The 20606-nt window shown below is 36.8% G+C and overlaps 1 protein-coding gene across 50 annotated transcripts in view; it reads right to left on the bottom strand.

Moving 5' to 3' along the window:
- Positions 1–20606, bottom strand: part of ABI3BP (ABI family member 3 binding protein) — a 244769-nt gene that overhangs the window by 102729 nt on the left and 121434 nt on the right. For 30 of the 50 annotated variants that reach the window (XM_015129525.3, XM_015129568.3, XM_015129546.3 and 27 more), the window contains exons 10-15: positions 14965–15042; positions 12962–13036; positions 12120–12194; positions 10948–11019; positions 10424–10498; positions 46–111 (exon numbers count right to left, since the gene is read on the bottom strand). In XM_015129525.3, coding sequence (XP_014985011.2) covers positions 46–111; positions 10424–10498; positions 10948–11019; positions 12120–12194; positions 12962–13036; positions 14965–15042 — 441 coding nt within the window. The remainder of the gene's footprint in view (positions 1–45; positions 112–10423; positions 10499–10947; positions 11020–12119; positions 12195–12961; positions 13037–14964; positions 15043–20606) is intronic. The other 20 variants (XM_015129581.3, XM_077994019.1, XM_077994032.1 and 17 more) reach the window with 2 other exon arrangements.

Here is a 20606-nt window from a genome sequence, read left to right as displayed (position 1 = left end):
TGGAACACCTGGGATCCAAAGACAGAATTGAGAGGCCGGGTATACCTGTGTAGGACTCTGATATCTCAGGCTCATCTGATGTTGTAGGGCTTGAGAAAACATCATAAGTTGCTTTAAAAAAAAAAAAAAAAAAAGGCAAAACAAAAGAGGTTAGTTTTGGTTAAATTTGATTAATTTAGAAAGATTGCAAGACATGTTGTAATGCTGGTTGAAGGACAGTTTTATGTAGGTGCTGGTGCATTTTGGCTCCAGGCTGCCAGCCTTGTCACTAACATGTAAGCAATCACCGAAACTCGTCATGCAGGATTTTATATAGTGAGCCCTGATGCTGGCCTCCAGGGTGATGAGAACATAGTACTATATATTTATAATTATGCAGTGCCAGCTGTAAATCAAAGAGCTGCAAAGAGTATAAACATAAATAAAGTCAGATGGCAGTTTGGGGAGAGATTTCTAAAGAAGGAAACAGCAGTCCCATTGAGGTGATTTGTCCAAGTCTTAGTCTTTCTAGACTAAGCAATAGTAAAAGTTTAGTAAAAGTTACTGTTATGATATCTTAGGTTTGGACAGCACTTCACAGTTTGCAGAGACTTTCTCATACATCAACTTATTGAACCCTCTTAACATCCCTGAGAAAGAGGTGAGGTAGACAGTAGCCCCACTTTATAGATAATGAGAGGTTATCTCAATTTTCTAGATAATGAAGTTGAGGTTTATAGCATGAAGACATCTGCTAGTGGTCACACACTGAAATTGTCATATCCAGCGTATTTTCCTCTCCTTCAGCAGGACCAGGAACAGCAGGCCGAAAACCAGGATTCTCTTTTGGCACCATCCCCTCCTGACATGTTACCTAGAGGCAGCTTTCTGTACTTCTCCATGGAGCCATGAGCCTTTCTTGAGTTTGGGTGAGTTTAAAGATAAATTTTCTATTCTATATGAGGGAAAGTAGGATGAGCTTAAACATAAAGATTGAATTATTTTAATATGGGGATAATTTTCATGTTCACATAAGAGTTGAACCTGCAAGCAAAAACAGCATAACAAAGTGTTCTCTTTCACATACAAAGAGCTGTTACTATGGTCACGAGGAATATAGAAAACGCATGAATTATTATGAGGTAGATGTTGCTTTTCTTGCTCATTCAAAATGGCGGCACAGAAATCAAGAAAAAGGGAGTTCACAGGAAGACGTAGTCATTGGGGTTACTTGTAATTCATTGGCAATTTAATGATTTTGAACCACTGCTGGTTGAAGCTGTAAGAAAGATAATATCAGACCATGTGACATCCTCTGAAAGTAGACAGCATTTATATTGTGCTACATACTAAAGAGGCAGGAAACATTGCAATGTGTGAAGATGAATCTACTGTTTCACAAAATCCCCAAAAATAGCAAGAATATTGTGAGTTAAAAATATGCACACATTCTGAGAATGCATCTATTATACTGTAATGTCAAGTTTCTTTAGCCTTGCTGTAATTTGAAAAGGTCAGATACGAATGACTAAGTTTTTTAAAGATCAAAAGTGCCAGTAATTTCTGACATGCTTACTTTCAGCCAATTTCAAGTCATGGATCTAGCAAGACCAGCTCTATCGCCTACAAAATCATAAAAACTTTGCCAACTTGTATTTAATCCTCTCACGCTAGGTAAGAAAATATGAGTTAATGGCTTATTTATTTCTATTGTTGCTTTTGAAAAATGTTATGACTGTCTTTGTTATCCTAACTCCTAAAGCTCCCTTCCATCTAGTGACATTGGACCAATTTTCCTACAGTTTGTATTTATGATATTTACTCAATTTTTAAACTTATTTTTCATATTTACAATTTCTTTTTAATCAGGAGGCTCCAAGCCAGGCATCCATCTCCCCTCGTTATTCCCAGAAGGCACTTACTGGGGAAAGAAGCCCTTTTTCCATCATCCCCTGGCAATTGTGGCTCAAATGGGGAAGTTCCCAATTTTCAGGGATCCCTTAACTTCTAAACATTTTATCAAATACACTTAAGACAAAAATAAGACATTTGCCAGCACACTTTGTTTTTAATATTTCTATTTCTGTAGTTTCCAAGAGTAGGAAAGAAAAAGAGTGCTAAAAAGGCACACATGCCACTAAAAGTTTTATGTTGTTTCGTCAGCTTTAAGCAGCATACCACACCTCATTTCATTTATGAGTTAAACAAGATCTTTTGATTCAGAAGTAAAGAGATTGCCTGGGCGTGGTGGCTCATGTGTGTAATCCAAACACTTTGGGAGAGGCCGAGGTGGGTAAATCCCTTGAGGTCAGGAGTTTGAGACCAGCCTGACCAGGAGAGTGAAACCCCGTCTCCATTAAAAAAAAAAAAATACAAAAATTAGCCAGGCTTGGGGTGGTGAGTACCTGTGGTCCCAGCTACTCAGGATATCTTGAGAATATCTTGAACCTGGGAGGCAGAGGCTGCAGTGAGCCAAGATCACGCCACTGCACTCCAGCCCGCACGACAGCAAATCCATCTCAATAACAACAAAAAAGGAAAGAGATGCCAGGGGGAGAGTACAGTGTTGAAATAGAGTTCTTTGAAAAGCTCTCTAAAAATCAACAGCTCTTGATTTCTTTATAAAACCCTTCTATATACATGCCTATACCTGAGAAAAACTCATGAAATTGTTAGGCCTGGTTTCTAAAAGCTACACTAGCTATAAAATTGGTAAGTAGTCAAGTGTTAAGGCAGAACCTTTCTGTATGGTAGCCTGTAAATTGCCATGCATTATTACTTAGAGGCAAACTTCTATCACTATGCTTATCGTAGTGGGTGAAATGCTACAGCTATATGACATTAAGCAGTATTCCTGATTTTGCATTCACAGAACATACATGGGACCAAAAGTTGTAGGTTAAATCTAATGTAACAAAATAGATAATTCAATTCACAGGTTATAAAAAGCAATATTAGTTTATTTCAAAAAATAGTAATGACTTACAATCATGATAACTAAGTTTTACTTTCAGAGTTTCCAGAGGAAAAAATAATATGAAATAACATGCACTACCATTTACTGTATACCTTCTTAAAACTACTTTCTTAAATTAGGTTTTTATTTTATTTTTTCTCAAGATGGAGTCTTGCTCTGTCACCCAGGCTAGAGTGAAATGGCACGATCTCAGCTCACTGTAACCTCCGCCTCCCAGGTTCAAGTGATTCTCCTGCCTCAGCCTCCTGAGTAGCTGGGATTACATGTGCGTGCCAACATGCCTGGCTAATTTTTTGTATTTTCAGTAGAGACAGGGTTTCACCATGTTGGCCAGGTTGGTCTCGAACTCCTGGCCTCATGATCCACCCACCTTGGCCTCCCAAAGTACTGGGATTATAGGCATGAGCCACTGTGCCCAGTCCTAAACTATGTTTTGTTGATAATACATTTTAGTTTTACTTTGAAAAACTGACTAGATGCAAAGTCCCCAGTAAAAATGCCCTGATATTGCTCTGGAAAACGCAAGCCATTTCAAATGATCAAGACTTTATCTTACTCAAATTCTCTGAATATTAGTAACTATGTGAAAACTTCCTTTTTAACATTAACTCTTAGACAAAAGACCTCACTAATGGAGAAATTGTATCTATCATGCTCATTATGCTTGTCACGACTTAATCCAAAAACTGGTACATGGTGGATACTCAGCAGAATTAATCTGCAAAATGTCCATAACAATAAATAATAACAGTGAGTTTGACAGTTGGGTAGCGTAAGCTCTTAGTAAGGATAACCTTCTGGCTTAGTTTGGAGAATAAATGAAAACATGTCCTTTAATTATGTTATGATGTGCAAGTGTGTGCATACAAATCTCTTCCTCTACTTCACAAATACCTGGCATACACTTGTGTAGACATACCCTGTCATGGAAATGGAATTCTAAAAAAATATATGAAGGAGCAATGAGAAAATACAGCAAGTAGCTAGAGAAGAAAAACAATACCACACACGGAGTTCTCAGTACCACTTAAATACATTGATAATGCTTTCTTCAGTCAGTGGAAAAATAAATATCTTTCTAGTTGGCCCTGAAATTTGTGAAAATATTGCCTGCAAGAAAATATTCATTAAAATGTTCATGAAATAAAATTAAAGGCTGAAGATATAAATCTCTTCAAAGCCACAGTGAATCTACAAACCATCTGCTATACCTGAAATCTGTTTTGCTGTTCTCAAAGCATCAACACCACTACCCACTCCTTCGTTTTCTCCTCTTTTGAGCTCAATCCAGTTGGGTGGGCCAGATCTGTGCTAATCAACACCCTACAGGGCAGACAGATAATAAATGAGCATGTCCTTATGTGTTTACTTCTTTTTAACCACTCTTAACAACCCGCCTGCTGCCAAAACTTCCTAACCATTCTACTACTCCTTGGGCATGCTGATGGCTGCAGCTTTCAAGCCTTGAAATGATACATAGGGCTCAATACATATGCAATTTACTCTAGTTCTACAAAGTACTGTAAGAATTTAACACTGAAAATAATTAGTGGTGACCTCCTAAAGGAAGCTCCCCAAGAAAAATCTGATGGAAAAACTGAAGCTGACCATGCTTGGTTCTCTCCATCAAGGAAACTCTCTGCAAGATAACTGTATATGGTTCAAGAGGAAATTACACCAGAAGCAGCAGCAGCTTAGTAACAAGTAACAGTAAAGCTGGAGTAACATTTGATTTTTCTGGACACTTGGGAGAACAGGCAGGAGGATTTCCTAAGGATGAAAATAAACACTTCAAATTAATGGGTTTGCAACCATTGTCTTTATTTGCTTTTGAAACTCTCCTGGTACTCAATGATGGTCTTTTAAGGTTATGATTAAGTAAATTAAGGAGGCTTAACAGCCTCATGGCATTATCAAACTAGAAACAAAAAGCTCATTCCACATAACTCCCCAACCCATTTTAAGTCTTTAGAAGTCATGCACACGCCCATCTGTGGGATGATAAATACATGGCATGTATGCTGCTTCTCTTTCCCTGGTGCCCCAGAAAACACAGCAAGTTGATAGTGGCATTATTTTGCTTATTGATCCAAGAAGGACCTCAGAGTCCAGTTTATGGAGTGATTCATGCTGCCACCGTAACAGAAGAGAGAGACTATGTAATATGATTTACCATCCTCGCCACAGGGGTAAGAGGTCATGAGGCTATTCCCAAGGGGTGGCACGACCTCTGGGTAAATACTGCATGTCTTTTCCATTCTCAAACTTGTTTTTACAAGTGAAATGAAGACCCATAGATCATTTGGTATGATTGTATTTATATGAGCTTAGAGTTTTTTTTCTTCTCTCCTCCTCCTTTATCTTTTATTAAATAATTTAAAAGCAGAATTGCTATTATTGATTATATGTAGCAATTCAGGAAGTTGGGATAAACAGTATGATGTGAAGGGGTGGCAGCCAATGCAATATTTCATTGTATTAAGAAAATGAAAACAAGGCATCCCTTTATATATTGTGCATTGTATTAAGTAATTTATACATTATTTCTAAGATGTAACTATCTGGTGAAAAATTTATACCTCATTTCTATTTTATAGATGGAACAAGTTATTTAACTGGTAGTTGAGCTGGTTATTAACCTAGCTCTATCTCACGTTAGAGCTCACATATTTGTGATCACATTCACAATGAGAATAAGCTTCAGGGACTGGCTGGCCTCTCGCAGATCATGTGATGTTTCTTATACACCATATCTGGAAGGCACATGGCCCCAGTAATAACATTTAATTTCCTCAGTTGTAAAAGCTATTTTCAAATTTTTAGAGCAAGCTATATGTCATTGCTTTACTTTTAACTTGGGGTGGTTTATTGAATAAAAGATTAGGAAAGAAACGAATGAGCCTAATTTTTCCCCCTCTAACTCATTCAGAGTTAAGTTCCTCTTGTATCACTTTAAGATAAAAGACAATAATTCTGCCAATTTCTAGGGACTTTGGAAGTCTCAATATGATGGTAGATAATACCCCCTTGAATCTCCCCAAAGAAAATTGCTATGCAAAGTATTGTATTCCAGTAGAGAAATGATCCAACAAGCAGGTGCACATACATGCACAATTCATCTGAATGGAAGATACTGAGAACTTTTCTAGAGCTTGCTCCTTAACAACACTGAGATTATAGTCAACTGGCTACTTTCCAATAAAACATGAAACCAATTTTATTGCATCATCAGAAAGACTGACTTTTCGTGAAATATCGTCACAAGCAGCTAAATTCTAAAGTGTGGCCAACTTCCTTTAGATACAAAATTTATAAATAATTTTATATTATGATACATAATTAGAGAAGATTTTCATGATTACCTTTATATATTTTAAGGAAAGTTAGATTTGCCAAGGGAATCAAGATCAATCAATTTCACTTCAACATACTTTATAGAAGGTTTAATGCAAAATACAATTCCAAATAATGAAATCACAAAATGCAGCACTAATGACAGATCAGGACACATAGACTGAAAGCAGGAAGAATATATTTGATGACTACACATCTCAGATTTCCTGGGATATTCCAGACTTCAAATATTCTGTCCCCGGGTTGCCAAAAACTATTGAAATGACCCAGGAATTTCAACATTCAGTGTGCAAGTTAGAATTTTCATAGAGTCTTTATATCCAAGAATGGTACAGAAATCTTTTTGAGTACACATATTCTGATTTTCTGACACAGAATATGTTGAAAACGAATCCAGAAAACGGTAAAGCAAAATAAACTTTACAAAAAGTATGATAAATCTCATTTAATGGTTGATAAAGAGAAAAGCAGCCCCTGGCATCCAGGAGCTGGTCTAGTACCCACAGGTAGGCTGTGGTGTTCTCCTGTTGAACATCAACAATTCCAAAGGACACCAGTATCAGACAAGACCACTCTGATCCTGATGGATCAAGACAGAAACAAGACCAGTCTGTAATTATGTGGCACACAGACAAAAACATGAACGTCACCCAGAGCACAAACATTACCCTCCCCGCCTTCTGGCTAATACGAGTAGATGTGGCTTCTCAACCAGTCACAGCTTTAGCTTCCCTCTGCTGGTCTTGCCTTCTAATTAAGAATTACGAAGACATTCAATCACAGAATTACTCCCACTTTCTGAATGCATCCAATTCAGAGCAAAGTTTTACTGCCTTGGACCCTTCCTTCCATCACTTAACACAAGACAAACTCTTACAATAAGTCTTTTCTATCATCTTCTAAGAGATTCCCCCAGTTTATCATGGTCTGTGTTCTCCATCGTTATAAGTAAACAGACATAAATTTGTTCAACTACAAGTGTGTTCTGCTGGTCTTTGGCTGAAAGGAATTGATATAGTAAATATAGATGCATCATACCCCAACAGAGAAAACAGAATGTGCTCATTTGGCTGTAATAATGTCATTAATATCAGCTAAAAATATTAGGTTGGTACAAATGTAATTGTGGTTTTTGCCATTAAAAGTAATGGCAAAACCATTAGAAGTGATGGCAAAAACTGCAATTATGTTTGCACCAACCTATACAGTGTTCCTTCAAAAGATACTGCAACTAAAATTGGGATTTTGTGGACCACCATTTAAACACTATCTCTACCTGTCTGTTTTCTCAGTTCTCAAAATAGTTGCTTTAGGAAGCTGTGTGAGTAACTGGAAAATAAAATACCTGTTATGTATGTTGAAACTAAATGGGAAATAGAATGTGAGTACACATGTAAATTTGCACAAAATCAAAAGAAACAAAGGCTGAAATAAAAGGCCTATATAAATATACCACTCTTTAAATCACAGATAATACATGTGTTATAAAATTTTAATTTGAAAGTTAACGTAAATTAGGAAGATGCCACAGAACACTCACACTAGAAATGGAAGCGTTGCACATTAGCAGAAACAAGAGATACTTAACTACCCACTTTGAAAAATCGATCTTGTATTGATTTGAGGTCCATGGTGCTATAACTGACTACACCTGATGATTCTTACCGGCACCATGTAAAAACGTTATAGACTACATCGCCAAGGTAGTGCTTCTCAAACTTTAATGTTCAATATAAAAATTAGCCAGGCATGGTGGCAGGTGCCTGTAATCTCAGCTACTCAGCGGGCTGAGGCAGGAGAATCGTTTGAACCCAGGAGGCAAAGGTTGCAGTGAGCCGAGATCGCACCATTGCACTCCAGCCTGGGTGACAAGAGCAAACTCCATCTCAAAAATCAAAAACAAAAATGTTAATGTTCATATCGCCTGGGCATCTTGTTGGAAAGCAGATCTTGTTTCAATAGATCTAGAGTGGAGCCCACGTTCTGCCTTTTCAACAAGTTCCTGGGTGATACCAAATGCTGTTGGACTGAGGATTGTGCTAAGTAGCAAGGACTTAAAAATTAACTGTTATAAGGCAGGATGGGAAGTTTCTAGGGCCAATGTTAATACGTGCAATCACATACTGTATTGTTATTACAGTTTATGACAAGTCTCAATTCTTTGTCTAGAGAGGGTTGGGAGTTCTCGTTGGAAGTTCTCTGGCAACCAAAGGTTGCCCTGGCAGTAGTGAAGCAGCTGAATAAAGAGTCAGTTTCCTGCTGCATTAGCCGCTGCTCATACTCCATCAGGGCAAAACCAGAATATGCCTTTTTTGAATTAAAGGCAAAAGAAACCTTTCCTTTATTGGCATTTCCTGTATCATCTATTTTCGTCTCATTGTAACTCTGCAACCTTCACGTCCCAACATATTCTCCCCACTCCCCAATGCTTGGTTCAACTCAAGTCTTTCTATATAATTCATATGCCAGGCATTAGTCTCAAAAATGGCTTCCTTGATGTTTTGGTTAGTTTGCTCTTGAATATTCATAGAAACCAAACAGTAGATGTTGCTTAAAAGAAAACCCAAAAGAATCCCATGTTCCCCATGTTCTAACCCAAAAGCTAAAAGATGAAAAGGATCTAAAAGTTTATCTAGTCCCCAATTCCCCAAAGGCACTTGGCTCAGGTGCTCTTGAGGGATGTGGGAGTCACAGCCAGGGCTGTCACAGTGCAGCAGGTTAAACCATCACATACGCCCCTAGACTAGTTGTTGCATCATAATTACAATGCAGCTGCACCTGGGTGATGGCTACTGGAACCAGAGGCTCAGTATGAAATTCAACTCAAAACCCAGATTTTAGACCCAGGTGACCTGGATTCCTAAAGGGGTTTTGGCACCCACCTTAGTTAATTGCACTAGAATTTTAAAGTCAGTGACTAGGAAAACCAAGACTTAGATACAGCTTGAGGATTCTCTGGATAAGCGAACAACCATGGCCAACTTTCAAGTGTGTTCCCACTTAAGGAAACTAGGGGCGACTGTAATAGACATAGTCCCTTAATTTGACCTCATCTTCTATCTTTTGCTAATATCTGAGCCCATTACATATACTAGAGAAATGATAATTTCACCAAGATCTATGAGGGCTCATGCTCATCCTTTCTCAAACCTAGTCCTCTGCTGGACTCTGGAGACCACCACAAAATGCTGCTGCATTTAAGTTCATTACGTGAAACACCCAACTTCATTATACACTATATGATATGTACCCCAAATAAAGTCAAAACAACTAGAAGATTTTCAAAAATTAAAATACAAACAAGCAAAATGCAAAAATCATGGAAGTAATCACAAAGGATGGTTTCTGAGGTCTTCTTATAATTCTTATACGCTGAATACATTCTTTAGTTGACTGCTAGGCATCAAAAGATGTACAGAATTTTTTAAAAGAGAAAAATATTTTTTGTAAAAGAAACATATCTCAATCAATTTTAGCGGTGGAACACAAGAATTCTCAACAGGAAAAATAAAGCCAATTGCTACAGTTTGCAAAAGAGGAAACCAGTGCCTTCCAAAAGTAGAGAAAAGTAGCCATCACATGGTTATTAGGAGAGTGAGGCCTGGAACCAAGGTCTATGATTAACCGCAAGGGCCTGTGGTTTCTCCTACATATCATGCTGTACTTACAAATTTGAGAACTTAGTATACTATCTTCACTGAGTAAGCTCTTAAATGTTTATTTATTTTGCCCAAAAGCAGCAAATATTCCCTGCAAGATAATATGAAACTCCTATTGTTAAATTAGACCCACGCTGGTGTTTCTTATTTTGGTACTGCTTTCATGTCACTAAAGAGATCTCTATTAATGAGCCAGTTCGTAGTTCATATTCTGGCCACATTTCTAAGATATTATATCCAGAAATTAGAATAGGTATCTTTAAAACATTCAAAACCGTTTTGCTTTTGTAATGGGGAAAAATGAGATTCATCTCAGTATCAACAAATGTATTACAGGTTTTTCATTTATTACAAAGCACACTGATAATCAATTAAGGAACCCATAAAAATAAAAACAATAAGTTGCTCAATACTCCTTGTTATAATTGATTTTTTAAGAAAAGGATTTAATTACCAGTTTGAGGCTGCAGAACTTTGGAATCTTCTGATATTTTAGCTGTAGGCACAATCCATGGCTTTTCACTTGAAGCTATATTGAAAAGAAATGGAATTTGCTGAAGATTTTTTTGTTTTTTTGAGGAGAACAAGACAGAAATAGGTTGCTGGTATGGTTAAGTGGCTACCAGAAGCCTACAATATACTAATACAATAAAAAGTCATTATATATCAGTAAGAAATCAGTACGTATCCATCCAGAGAACATTTGATTAGTGGTCAGAGAGCAGAGTTTAGTGTCAGACTGTCAACATTTTTAAGGACAAAAAGCTAAGTGGATTATGTGGAATTAAGACTGATGGATTTTACTGAATTTGTCGAAAATCCAAACAAATAGATTTATTTTAAAAAAAAATCAAATCAACCACTTGTTTGCCTATCAGTTCATGAGGTTTGTAGAAATAAGATGCAGTACATGTGTCCTGCAGAATTAAGCAATCACCACCCACAGCCTTAATATTTAATTTAAGGTGCTCTTATTACCCCATGTGCCCCCAGGTTTCTCAAAAGGGAAGGGTGTTTTTGCCTCAGGAAATTCTGGAAGCCTTTTTGGAGCTGTAATGAAACACAGAAGGAAAGTTAGACAACCTGAGATGCAAGTAACAAAGATTTTTAAAATGTTAAGCTTGAAAAACAACAGCAAACACGAAAAGGCAAATCATGTTAAGAGACCATTAGCAGTATTTCTTACATCTCTGTTTCAATGTTGAATAATGTAATAAAGTTTCTTTTTCAATTTTTTAGTTAAGTGACTAAACTTAAGCTACTGTATTTGGAATCTTTTTTCCACCCTTATTAAACGAGTTTCCTGATTTCTTCAGCGATGTTTGTGTGTGTTCTTAAATATATTTCATTTACATTTAAATCAAGCCAACACATCTGAACTAGAAAATGTCCATCTGAAAGCTTTTAAAAATAGAATTTCAGTAACTACGTGGCTTTATATGTAAGCTCCTCCCCCATCTTTTTTTTTTTTTTTTTTGAGATGGAGTCTCGCTCTGTCACCCAGGTTGCAGTGCATGGCATGATCTTGGCTCACTACAACCTCCACCTCCCGGGTACAAGCAATTCTCCTGTCTCAGCCTCCTGAGTACCTGGGATTACAGGTGCGTGCCACCATGCCAGGCTAATTTTTGTATTTTTAGTAGAGACGGGGTTTCACCATGTTGGCCAGTGTGGTCTTGAACTACTGACCTCAGGCAATCCACCCGTATCAGACTCCCAAAGTGGTGGGATTACAGGCGTGAGCCACTGCACCCCACTCTCCACTCTCATTTTTTTTCATAATTCATTCAAAAAATTCTAAGAATTCTAAGAAGTAGTCTGCAGAAATATCATAAATATATCTTCTCTGTTAAGAGTGACGAGAGTAAAAACATTTACAAAAAATACAGAAATTATCAATTTGTTCAGTGACATATTGATTCTGAATTAAAAGAATCAAACATAATATTAAAATATGATCACTTAAAAGAAAAACAACCCAACCGGAACGATTCATCATAGGGAGAGCCTCTTTGGGATCCTAAACTTGAAGACTGTGTCACCTTTAAGGGATTGGGTATAAATTAGCGTCATTAATTCACAGGATTTCTTTGAAGCATGCATACAATATCCAATGTAATAATAAAGCTGCAGTATTTATCAATTTTTACCTAGAGTGCTCAGTGGCAATTCAAACTGAGGTATTAGAACAGTTTGCAATGTTTCCGGGGTCCTTTTGCTGACAACTACAATAAAAAAGAGTGCAGTTAGCAACTCCTGGACTTGGGATTTGATGTTGTGGCTTAACCATGATCATGCACAGCAAGCTTTGTAACAGACTCTTGTACACAGAGCAGCCAATACCTTTAATGGAAATTACAACATTCCCTGGTAAAGTTACATAGCTGTTAAAATGTGAAGGTATACATTCAAAGGGCAGTGGTGTGGCAGAGAAGATCAACATCAAATTACAGAACAAAACACATGCTGCTCCTTTTCTTCAGGGGAAAGAGAACAACAAAGCAAGTTAGATTCTCTTGGGCTAAGAAACATCAAACATGGGTGGCATGAAATTCTTATTTAAAAGCATGACACTTTTGGGGGTTCACCCCAAATTTAGTATGCACAAGACTTCCCAAAGCCCATTTAAGCAGAAAGCACAGAATCAAGACTTCCAGGTTTCCTTCATTCTCCCCCAAGATTTGGGGGTTAAAAGGCTGGTATTCTGTCTATATAACCCAGAGACTGGTTAAAAAGGGCGTTCAGTTAGCAATTAGCATCCAGATTTGCCCAGAAGTCCAGTCACCAGGATCAGCCATGTGGTTAACTCTTCAGTGGAATCTGTCCAAGAAATAGGAAGGTTAACCACTGCCAGGAAGGAAGGAAAAGGAGAAAGTGGGGAGGGAGAGAGAAGTTAAGGCGTCAGGTTTCTTTTCTGTGAGTCCTGGTAGTTATTTTCTTGTTACTTTTTTATTTTTATTTTTTAACAACAAAAAAAAGTTCTTAGAATTACCCAGTGTTGTTTCTGAAACATCTAATGCACTAGACGTAGTGGGTTTAGTGGTTCTTGGAACTGTTTCAGGAGTCTCTGAAAGGTAAAAAGCACAACTTTACAAATTAAGATAAAGTGAAGCAACCAAAGAACAGGAGACACATTTTGTTGCCTTTTAGAATAAGTAACTGATATTGGAAAGCCCATTTCTTTTTGTGTTACTATGTAAAGAGCTCCTTGGCTTGTCTCAAGTGCCTGAGCTGACACTCCTCTCCAACTGGTCCTTTCTGGGTTTGCTTTCTATCCAAAAAAGCACTCTGACCTGACTTTCATTGAAGCACTTATAAGCTTAATCATAATTTTAAATCTGCCTTTTTCTTTATCTCCAGGGCTTAGCAGAATACCTGGGGTATAGTAAACAAGCACATGATAATAGTTTATTTTTTAAATCATGTACTGAAGAATCTGAAGGATAATCAAGATAATAGTTTATTAAATGAATAAATGGGCAAATAACAGGATGACTCAGGGCTAAAAGTCTTACTTAGAGCTATCACATTACAAGACTTCACTCTTACACTGCAATGAACATGCAAAGCTTGAAAATGAATTGAAATTATGATCAGAATTTAAATCCTCCGCCACAGGTTTGTCCCAAATGCTAGATTAAAGGTAATAAAAAGCTCAATTAAATAGTTTTGGAGAAATAAGAACTAAGATCACTGGGATCTGAAATGAATTGAGAGCCAGAAACCCCCAGAATGTTGCAGGGCAAGAACACAAAATAAACACAATAACCCTGAGTAATAAGTTGTGGTGTTTTCCTAAGTGTTTCTGAAGTGGAAAACTCTGAGGAGGGTTTGGCAGAGGACTAAAAAAATGTAGACTCTCCCATCAGAAATGCTGCCAAGAGAAAAAAGTATAATTGGGGAAAGTGGGTAGAATCTTTGAGGGAGAAAGGGACTTGGAGTCACCCACTGGGCCATGCCTATGCTTTTCTGGATATTGATCACATATACTGAATCAGAAACCATCTAGGAATTTCATCCAAATGGGTCACTCCAGGAGCTACCTCTGCTCCAAATCCCATGAAGGTGGGGATGAAAGGTCCATCTGTCTTCTTTAGAAAAGGACCATATTCATCTTGCTCTCTCAGAAATAGTCCTACTTCAAAGGATTTCTTGAAGTTATTTCACTGCCACAACAACTTTTATGTTCTCTGGAACAGTTATGAGTCCAAAAGTTTAGTAAAAGGTACATCATCAATATTTCAAGTTATAGGATTTTGTGGACTGAAAAATTCACTTCAGATTGGAGTTACTCTGCTAAATATAGATTGTGGGGAATTCTTGCCAGATGTCTGTTTCATCGAGTCCTGGATAAGGTGGTACTACTCTGGAAAAAACTCTAGCTCAAAGATTAATGCCCCCCCCCCCCCGCCAGACTGGACTTGAGTAGTTCATTCATAGAAGAAATGCTGAATGTTAGTAATGGTGATAAACCATGGAGAAAACGCTTACTGCATTAATTCTTTAAAGGGTTGTTACTGAACTATTCTATATTCTCTACACTAGGATTGCTAAAGTTCCAGAGACATTTGTTTCTAAATGATTCAAGTATTTTCATAGATATTAAGCTATGGATTTGTGAAGAATATATGGCATTTTGCTACACTGACCCCTTGTGAAAGTGTAGAAATGAAAAATGGTCTCATGTCATCATACACAAGGACAGCACCAAACTTGTGGTACAATGTTTTAAATAAAAATATTTCAGTGTTTAATAATTTTCATTTAAAGCAAAAAATACAGCTTCTGTATTACTTATCAGTTATGTGATTCAATAGTTCATTTTGCAGCTGTTGTTTTCCCAAATGTTAGAGACATGGAATCTCCTACTGTTTTGCATTTATGATCAAAATGAATTTCCTACTGGCTCTTTACTGAAAAAAAGGCTGCAGATTAGTATTTGAAAAAAAGCATTTTTTTCTTTTCTCAAGGTCAACAACATAGCAATCTCATTACCTGTCGTGGATCGTGCTGAGATTTTTTCAACCTCTGGTGTTTTAGATTTGGCAGGTAATGCCAAGGTTTCATTCTTAGCTAAAAAGTCAAAGAACAAACAATTTACCTCATTTGCAGCATCCAAAAATATGTCCCTCAATGCATAATCAAGTAGCAGACTAAAAATCTAATCTTGCACTTCCTTCCCCACCAGCCAGTCAACAACTTTATTGTGTGTCTCTAGCAGGAACTAATATAAGTCTTCAAAATTCTTTCTTAGTAACCCTAGATAATTCTTTAAGATCTAAATTGTCATTGACGTGAAGAAAAAAAATCACAACCCAACACTTGGATACATCTCAAGTCATCTGATTGATAAATAGAATTTCTAGAAGGCATAGGTTGCATTGCAAATGCTTCCTGGAATTTTATATTCAAGCACTCCCAATTTTAAAAAATTAATCTATAGAAAATTTCCATTATTATACATGGTAAAAAATGTAATAAGTTATGACATTGAGATTTTAGAAAACCACAAACAACACACATAGGAAACTACGCTATTTGAAAATATTTCTGGCGAAAAATTAAACAGTAAATTGTATTTGAGCCTCATATTGATGTAGATCGTCTCTTTTAATCTCTATGGGAATTCAGTACAAAGAATAAAATAATTTTTTTCCAATTTTCCTCTTTATGCAACTATTTGAGAAACTTCCTTTTAAAATGTGGATGTTCTTTTTCAAAGAAAGAAAAGTAACATTTCTAAGGCTGTGTTCCCCAGCAATTATGGTATTCCCCATTTGAAAGGGTATAATTAGGATTAATTCTATTCAGTTATTTTCCATGTTGAATCATAATATCACCTGCTCATAATATTTTGAAACAGTCTAGTGGCATGAAAGAATTTATGCCCCTTTGGGATACCCTGATCATGCCACCTTGAACCGATTATATAATCCGACAGGATTTTTCAGAGTCCTAAGGCTATATAGAACTTAGATTTCTCAACTTTGGCACTATTGATATTTGAGGCTAGATTATTTTTTGTATGGGTGGCTGGCCTGTATACTGTAGGATGTTGAACAGTATTCTTGGCTTCTACCCATTGGATTCCAACAGTGTTCTCACAAACTTTTGGAATATTTTGTGCTCCGCAGATACCGTTCTACCAACCAAAAGAATCTCCAGGCAATTCTAAATATTCCCTAAGGGACAAAATTGCTCCCTGCTGAAACCTTTAATTGTCACACTCAAAATTCTTTGAACATTCATTTTATAATCTGTAGTTCACTTTATGTTTGTAAAGACCATTTTCTTCTTTTCTGTTAATGTGGGTTCAAAAATATTTATTTAATTCTGATGAGCTTGAAGACAATTAGAAAGTCATCTTTTCCCCAATGTTTATAGAAGCAAATCAGTTTTCAATCTCTACTTGATAAAGGCATACAACAGATTTCTAGATAGCTAATTCTCAGGAGTGATTTAAAATGCCACCAATAAGCGTCACAAATGATAATTTGCAACAAATTGTGTGTTTCTGAAGTTGCAAAGCATGTTTGCACAACAAAATATTTAATAGCATTGTTCAAATTAATTTAGCAAGGCATAAAAAGGAATTTTTAAAAAATCTAGCATAATTTTATAAATTCCATTTTTAAAACGTCTAAATTTTATCAATTTTCCTGACATCTTTTGTGTGAACAATTCTGATTGTCAACACAGAAAAAACATTCAGATCATGAATTTTTCAAGCACTCTGTTCCTATTACTTTCAACATGCACCATAGGAAGTTTTTTAAAATGTAAAATTATAAGTTTTCCTTTCACGATCTCTTGTCTTTCAGTGTCCTCTTCTCCTTCCAGGCCTCCTTCCTGATTAAGAATATCCCATGTTCTCAGTGAGTCCCTGGCTGACCTAGGATCTCTTATTATTTGTTTGTTTAATCATCCAGATCCTAGACTTTCACAGGCAATGCTCTCAATTTCTTTATTCAAAACATGTTCTTAGCTGGCAATCACATTAGCCTAAAATCAGGCTGTTAAGGAAAAAAGGCAAACTACCCCTTCCTAAGAGACATTTGTATTCTTTATATATTACTAATTCCTTTTACAGGCATATTGTTTTTTCTTCTTCCTTTTTTTTTTTTTTTTTTTTTTTGGCAGGGTCTCACTCTGTTACCCAGGCTGGAGTGCAGTAGCATGATAATAGCTCACTGCAGCCTCAAACTTCAAACTCCTGGGCTCAAGTGAAACAATTCTCCTGCTTCTGCCTCCCTAGTAGTAGCTGGAACTACAAGCACGTGCCACAGCACCTAGCTTATTACTATTATTATTTTGTAAAAATGGGATCTCACTATGTTGCCAGGCTGGTCTTGAACTCTTGAGCTCAAGTGATCCTCCTGCCTCAGCCTCCCAAAGTGCTGAGATTACAAGTGGGAGCCACTGCACCAGGCCATACTGTATATCTATAAATGATATTTCAGACATCAGATAACTTAGTAGATGGGCAGGATATTTGAATGGGGAACTCTTGATATATCAACCCCTGAGCATTCACCCACACTATCTGATGCACAACTGCAATCTTGGCAATAGGAAAGTAAAATGCAATCAGAACACAGCCTAAAACCCAGGAAATTCCTTTTCCTCTATTTCTTCTGTACATTTTTCCATCACAGTTGTTTCCTTTAATTTTTGGCAGGCTAGGTCTTGACTTTGGCAAACCCTTTGTATGTCCCTTAGGGATGTGTGTGTAATCCTAATTTTTTGTTTATATCTCTCATTATTCACACCATGTGTTCTTAGAACAAGCTATTATACTTCTTGATGTCCCATTATGAGCTCTGCTGGAATGAGGATGTTGTTTTTAGGATTTACTACCTCAAAAATACAGCTTTTCTGAGTTGCAGTGATAATTAACTTTAGGGAAGTTTATTTCTCCCTTCATGGCATAAAGGACTGTTTATGTCCACACTTTGCAAAAAACAGTGCTTCTGTGCAGCAAAGAAAGCAATAAACAAAATGAAAAGGCAGTCTATGCATTGAGAGAAAATATTTGCAAACCACATGTATCTGATAAAGGGTTAAGATTCAAAGTATATAAGAAACTTACACAAAATAGCAAAACAAAATAACACAACCACCCTCAACCCCAAATAACCTAATTAAAACATGGGCAAAGGACCTGAATAGACATTTCTCTAAAGAAGACATAAAAAATGGCTAACAGGTATAAAAAAAAAGTACTCAATGTCACTGATCATCAGGGAAATGCAAAATTAAGACCACACTGAGATATCACCTCACTTCTGTTAGGATGGATATTAAGCAAAACAATAAAAGATAGGTGTTGGCAAGGGTGTGGAGAAAAGGAAATTCTTGTTTACTGTTGGGGTAGAAATTGTAAATTGGTCCAGCTATTATAGAAAATGGTATGAAGTTTCCTCAAAAAATTAAAAATAGAACTACCTTATGACTCAGCAATCCCTCTTCTGGACATACATCCAAAGGAAATGAAATCAGCACCTCATAGAGATATGTGTAGTCCCACATTCACTCCAGCATTGTTCACAACCACCAAGGTATGGAAATGACTTAAATGTTCATGGATGAACGTATAAAGAAATTATGGTACACACACACTGGAGTATTATTCAGCCTTAAAAAAGGAGGTCCTGCCATTTGCAATAACATGGATAAACCTGGAGGATATTATGCTAAATGAAATAAGCCAAGCACAGAAAGAAAAACACTGCATGACTTCACTCATGTGGAATCTAAAAAAATCACATATATAGAGAATAAAACTGTTTATGAGGGATGGGATGCAGAGGGGGAAATAGAGAAATGTAGAACAGAGGGTAAAAAGTTGCAGATGCATAGGATGAATAAGACTATAAATCTAATGTAGAAAACAAGAACTATAATTATAATATTGCATATTGGAAAATTAAGATTTTTGGTACTCTTACCACATACACAAATGGTAACTATGCAAGAGGATGGATATTAATTTGCTTGAGTATAGGAACTATTTCACTATGTATACATATAAGAAAACTTCATGTTGCCTTCTTGAAGCATATACAGTAAAACATTTAAAAAATTTTTATACGTAGCTTTTTTTAAGAAACATGGTCTACTAAGTTGGTACATTTGTTGGGTAGGATTCTGCTTTGATTTATTGGACATTTTCAAACATACTGGCTATCAGTCTCTTCACTGTGTCATATGGTTTGACTGTGTCCCCACCCAAATCTCATCTTGAATTCCCACATGTTGTGGGAGGGACCTGGTGGGAGGTGACTGAATCATGGGGGCAGGTCTTTCCCATGCTATTCTCGTGATAGTGAATAAGACTCATGAGATCTGATGGCTTTAAAAACGGGAGTTTGCCTGCACAAGCTCTCTCTTTGCCTGTTGCCATCCATGTAAGACATGACTTGCTCCTCCTTGCCTTCCATCATAAATGTGAGGCTTCTCCAGCCATGTGAAACTATAAGTCCAATTAAACCTCTTTGTAAATTGCTCAGTCTAGGGTATGTCTTTACCAGCAGTGTGAAAATGGACTAATACAGTGTGTAAGAAATTCTCCATGTGTTAAATTTTCTGTGCGTTCTATCTGTTATCATTAGCATCAATACTTTGTCTTGCTCTGTTGCCCAGGCTGGAGTACAGCAGTGCAATCAGAGCTCACTGAAACCTCAAACTCACGGACTTAAGTGATCCTCCTGCCTCAGCCTTCTGAGTAGTTAGGACTACAAGCATGTGCCATCATGCCTGGCTATTTTTTTTATTTTAATATTTTTTTAAAGATGGGGTCTTGCTAGATTACCTATGCTTGTCTTGCATTGCTAAGTCTCAACCGATTCCCTGGCTTCAGCCTCCCCAAGTGCTGGGGTTACAGACATGAACCACCCCATCTTGCCCCATGTATTCAATTTAAGATAGGCATTTCCCTCAAAAGCCAAGTTTAAAAACATATTTACTATTTTCATAGTTTTAATTACTTGCGTTTTACTATTTGCATTTAATTTTCTGTATTAAAATCATACTTAATTCTGGACTTTTAGTGAATCATATCAGAAAACCAAAACTAAAAACAAATCACAAGACAAAAATTCACTTTAATTCCTTAAAGAAAGCAAAAATGCTAAATTGGTATTATGGTAGCATGCAGGACTTTAAAACAGTTTTTAAAAGATTAGGAAACATCACTCAAGACTAAGCACTGAGTAACAGACCATGACATCTTCCAGTTCAAAACTGACAGCAATGGTCTGAGAAACGCCTCTGCTCATTTTCTGTCTCCTTCACAAACCCTGCTTTCTGTAGTTTTGATGGACACACTAGGGACCAAATCAATAAGAGATTACAAAAGATACAGTCTCTGGGCAGAGAACAGGAGAATGCAAGAGTCCCGAGCTTTACCTCTTCCAAACACAGATTCACTGAGGGAACTTAATTTGGAAGCATCCTGGCAGCATCACATTTACATGATGTAGGGTTGGGTCACAGGGTTTTATAGCTAAAGGGAGGTGATCAAGTCTGATGTACAAATTAAGAAAATGAAGTCCAGAGTTACCTATTTTCTGGGAAGTAACTCACTCTAGAACTACTAGATATGACTATTTTAAAATAAAAATATAAAGATTGCACAA

Source organism: Macaca mulatta, chromosome 2 (genome assembly GCF_049350105.2).
Source record: "Macaca mulatta isolate MMU2019108-1 chromosome 2, T2T-MMU8v2.0, whole genome shotgun sequence".
Taxonomy (NCBI): Eukaryota; Metazoa; Chordata; class Mammalia; order Primates; family Cercopithecidae; genus Macaca; species Macaca mulatta.
Note: the sequence above shows the minus strand (reverse complement) of the source record. Positions and strands in the feature narration are given on the sequence as shown.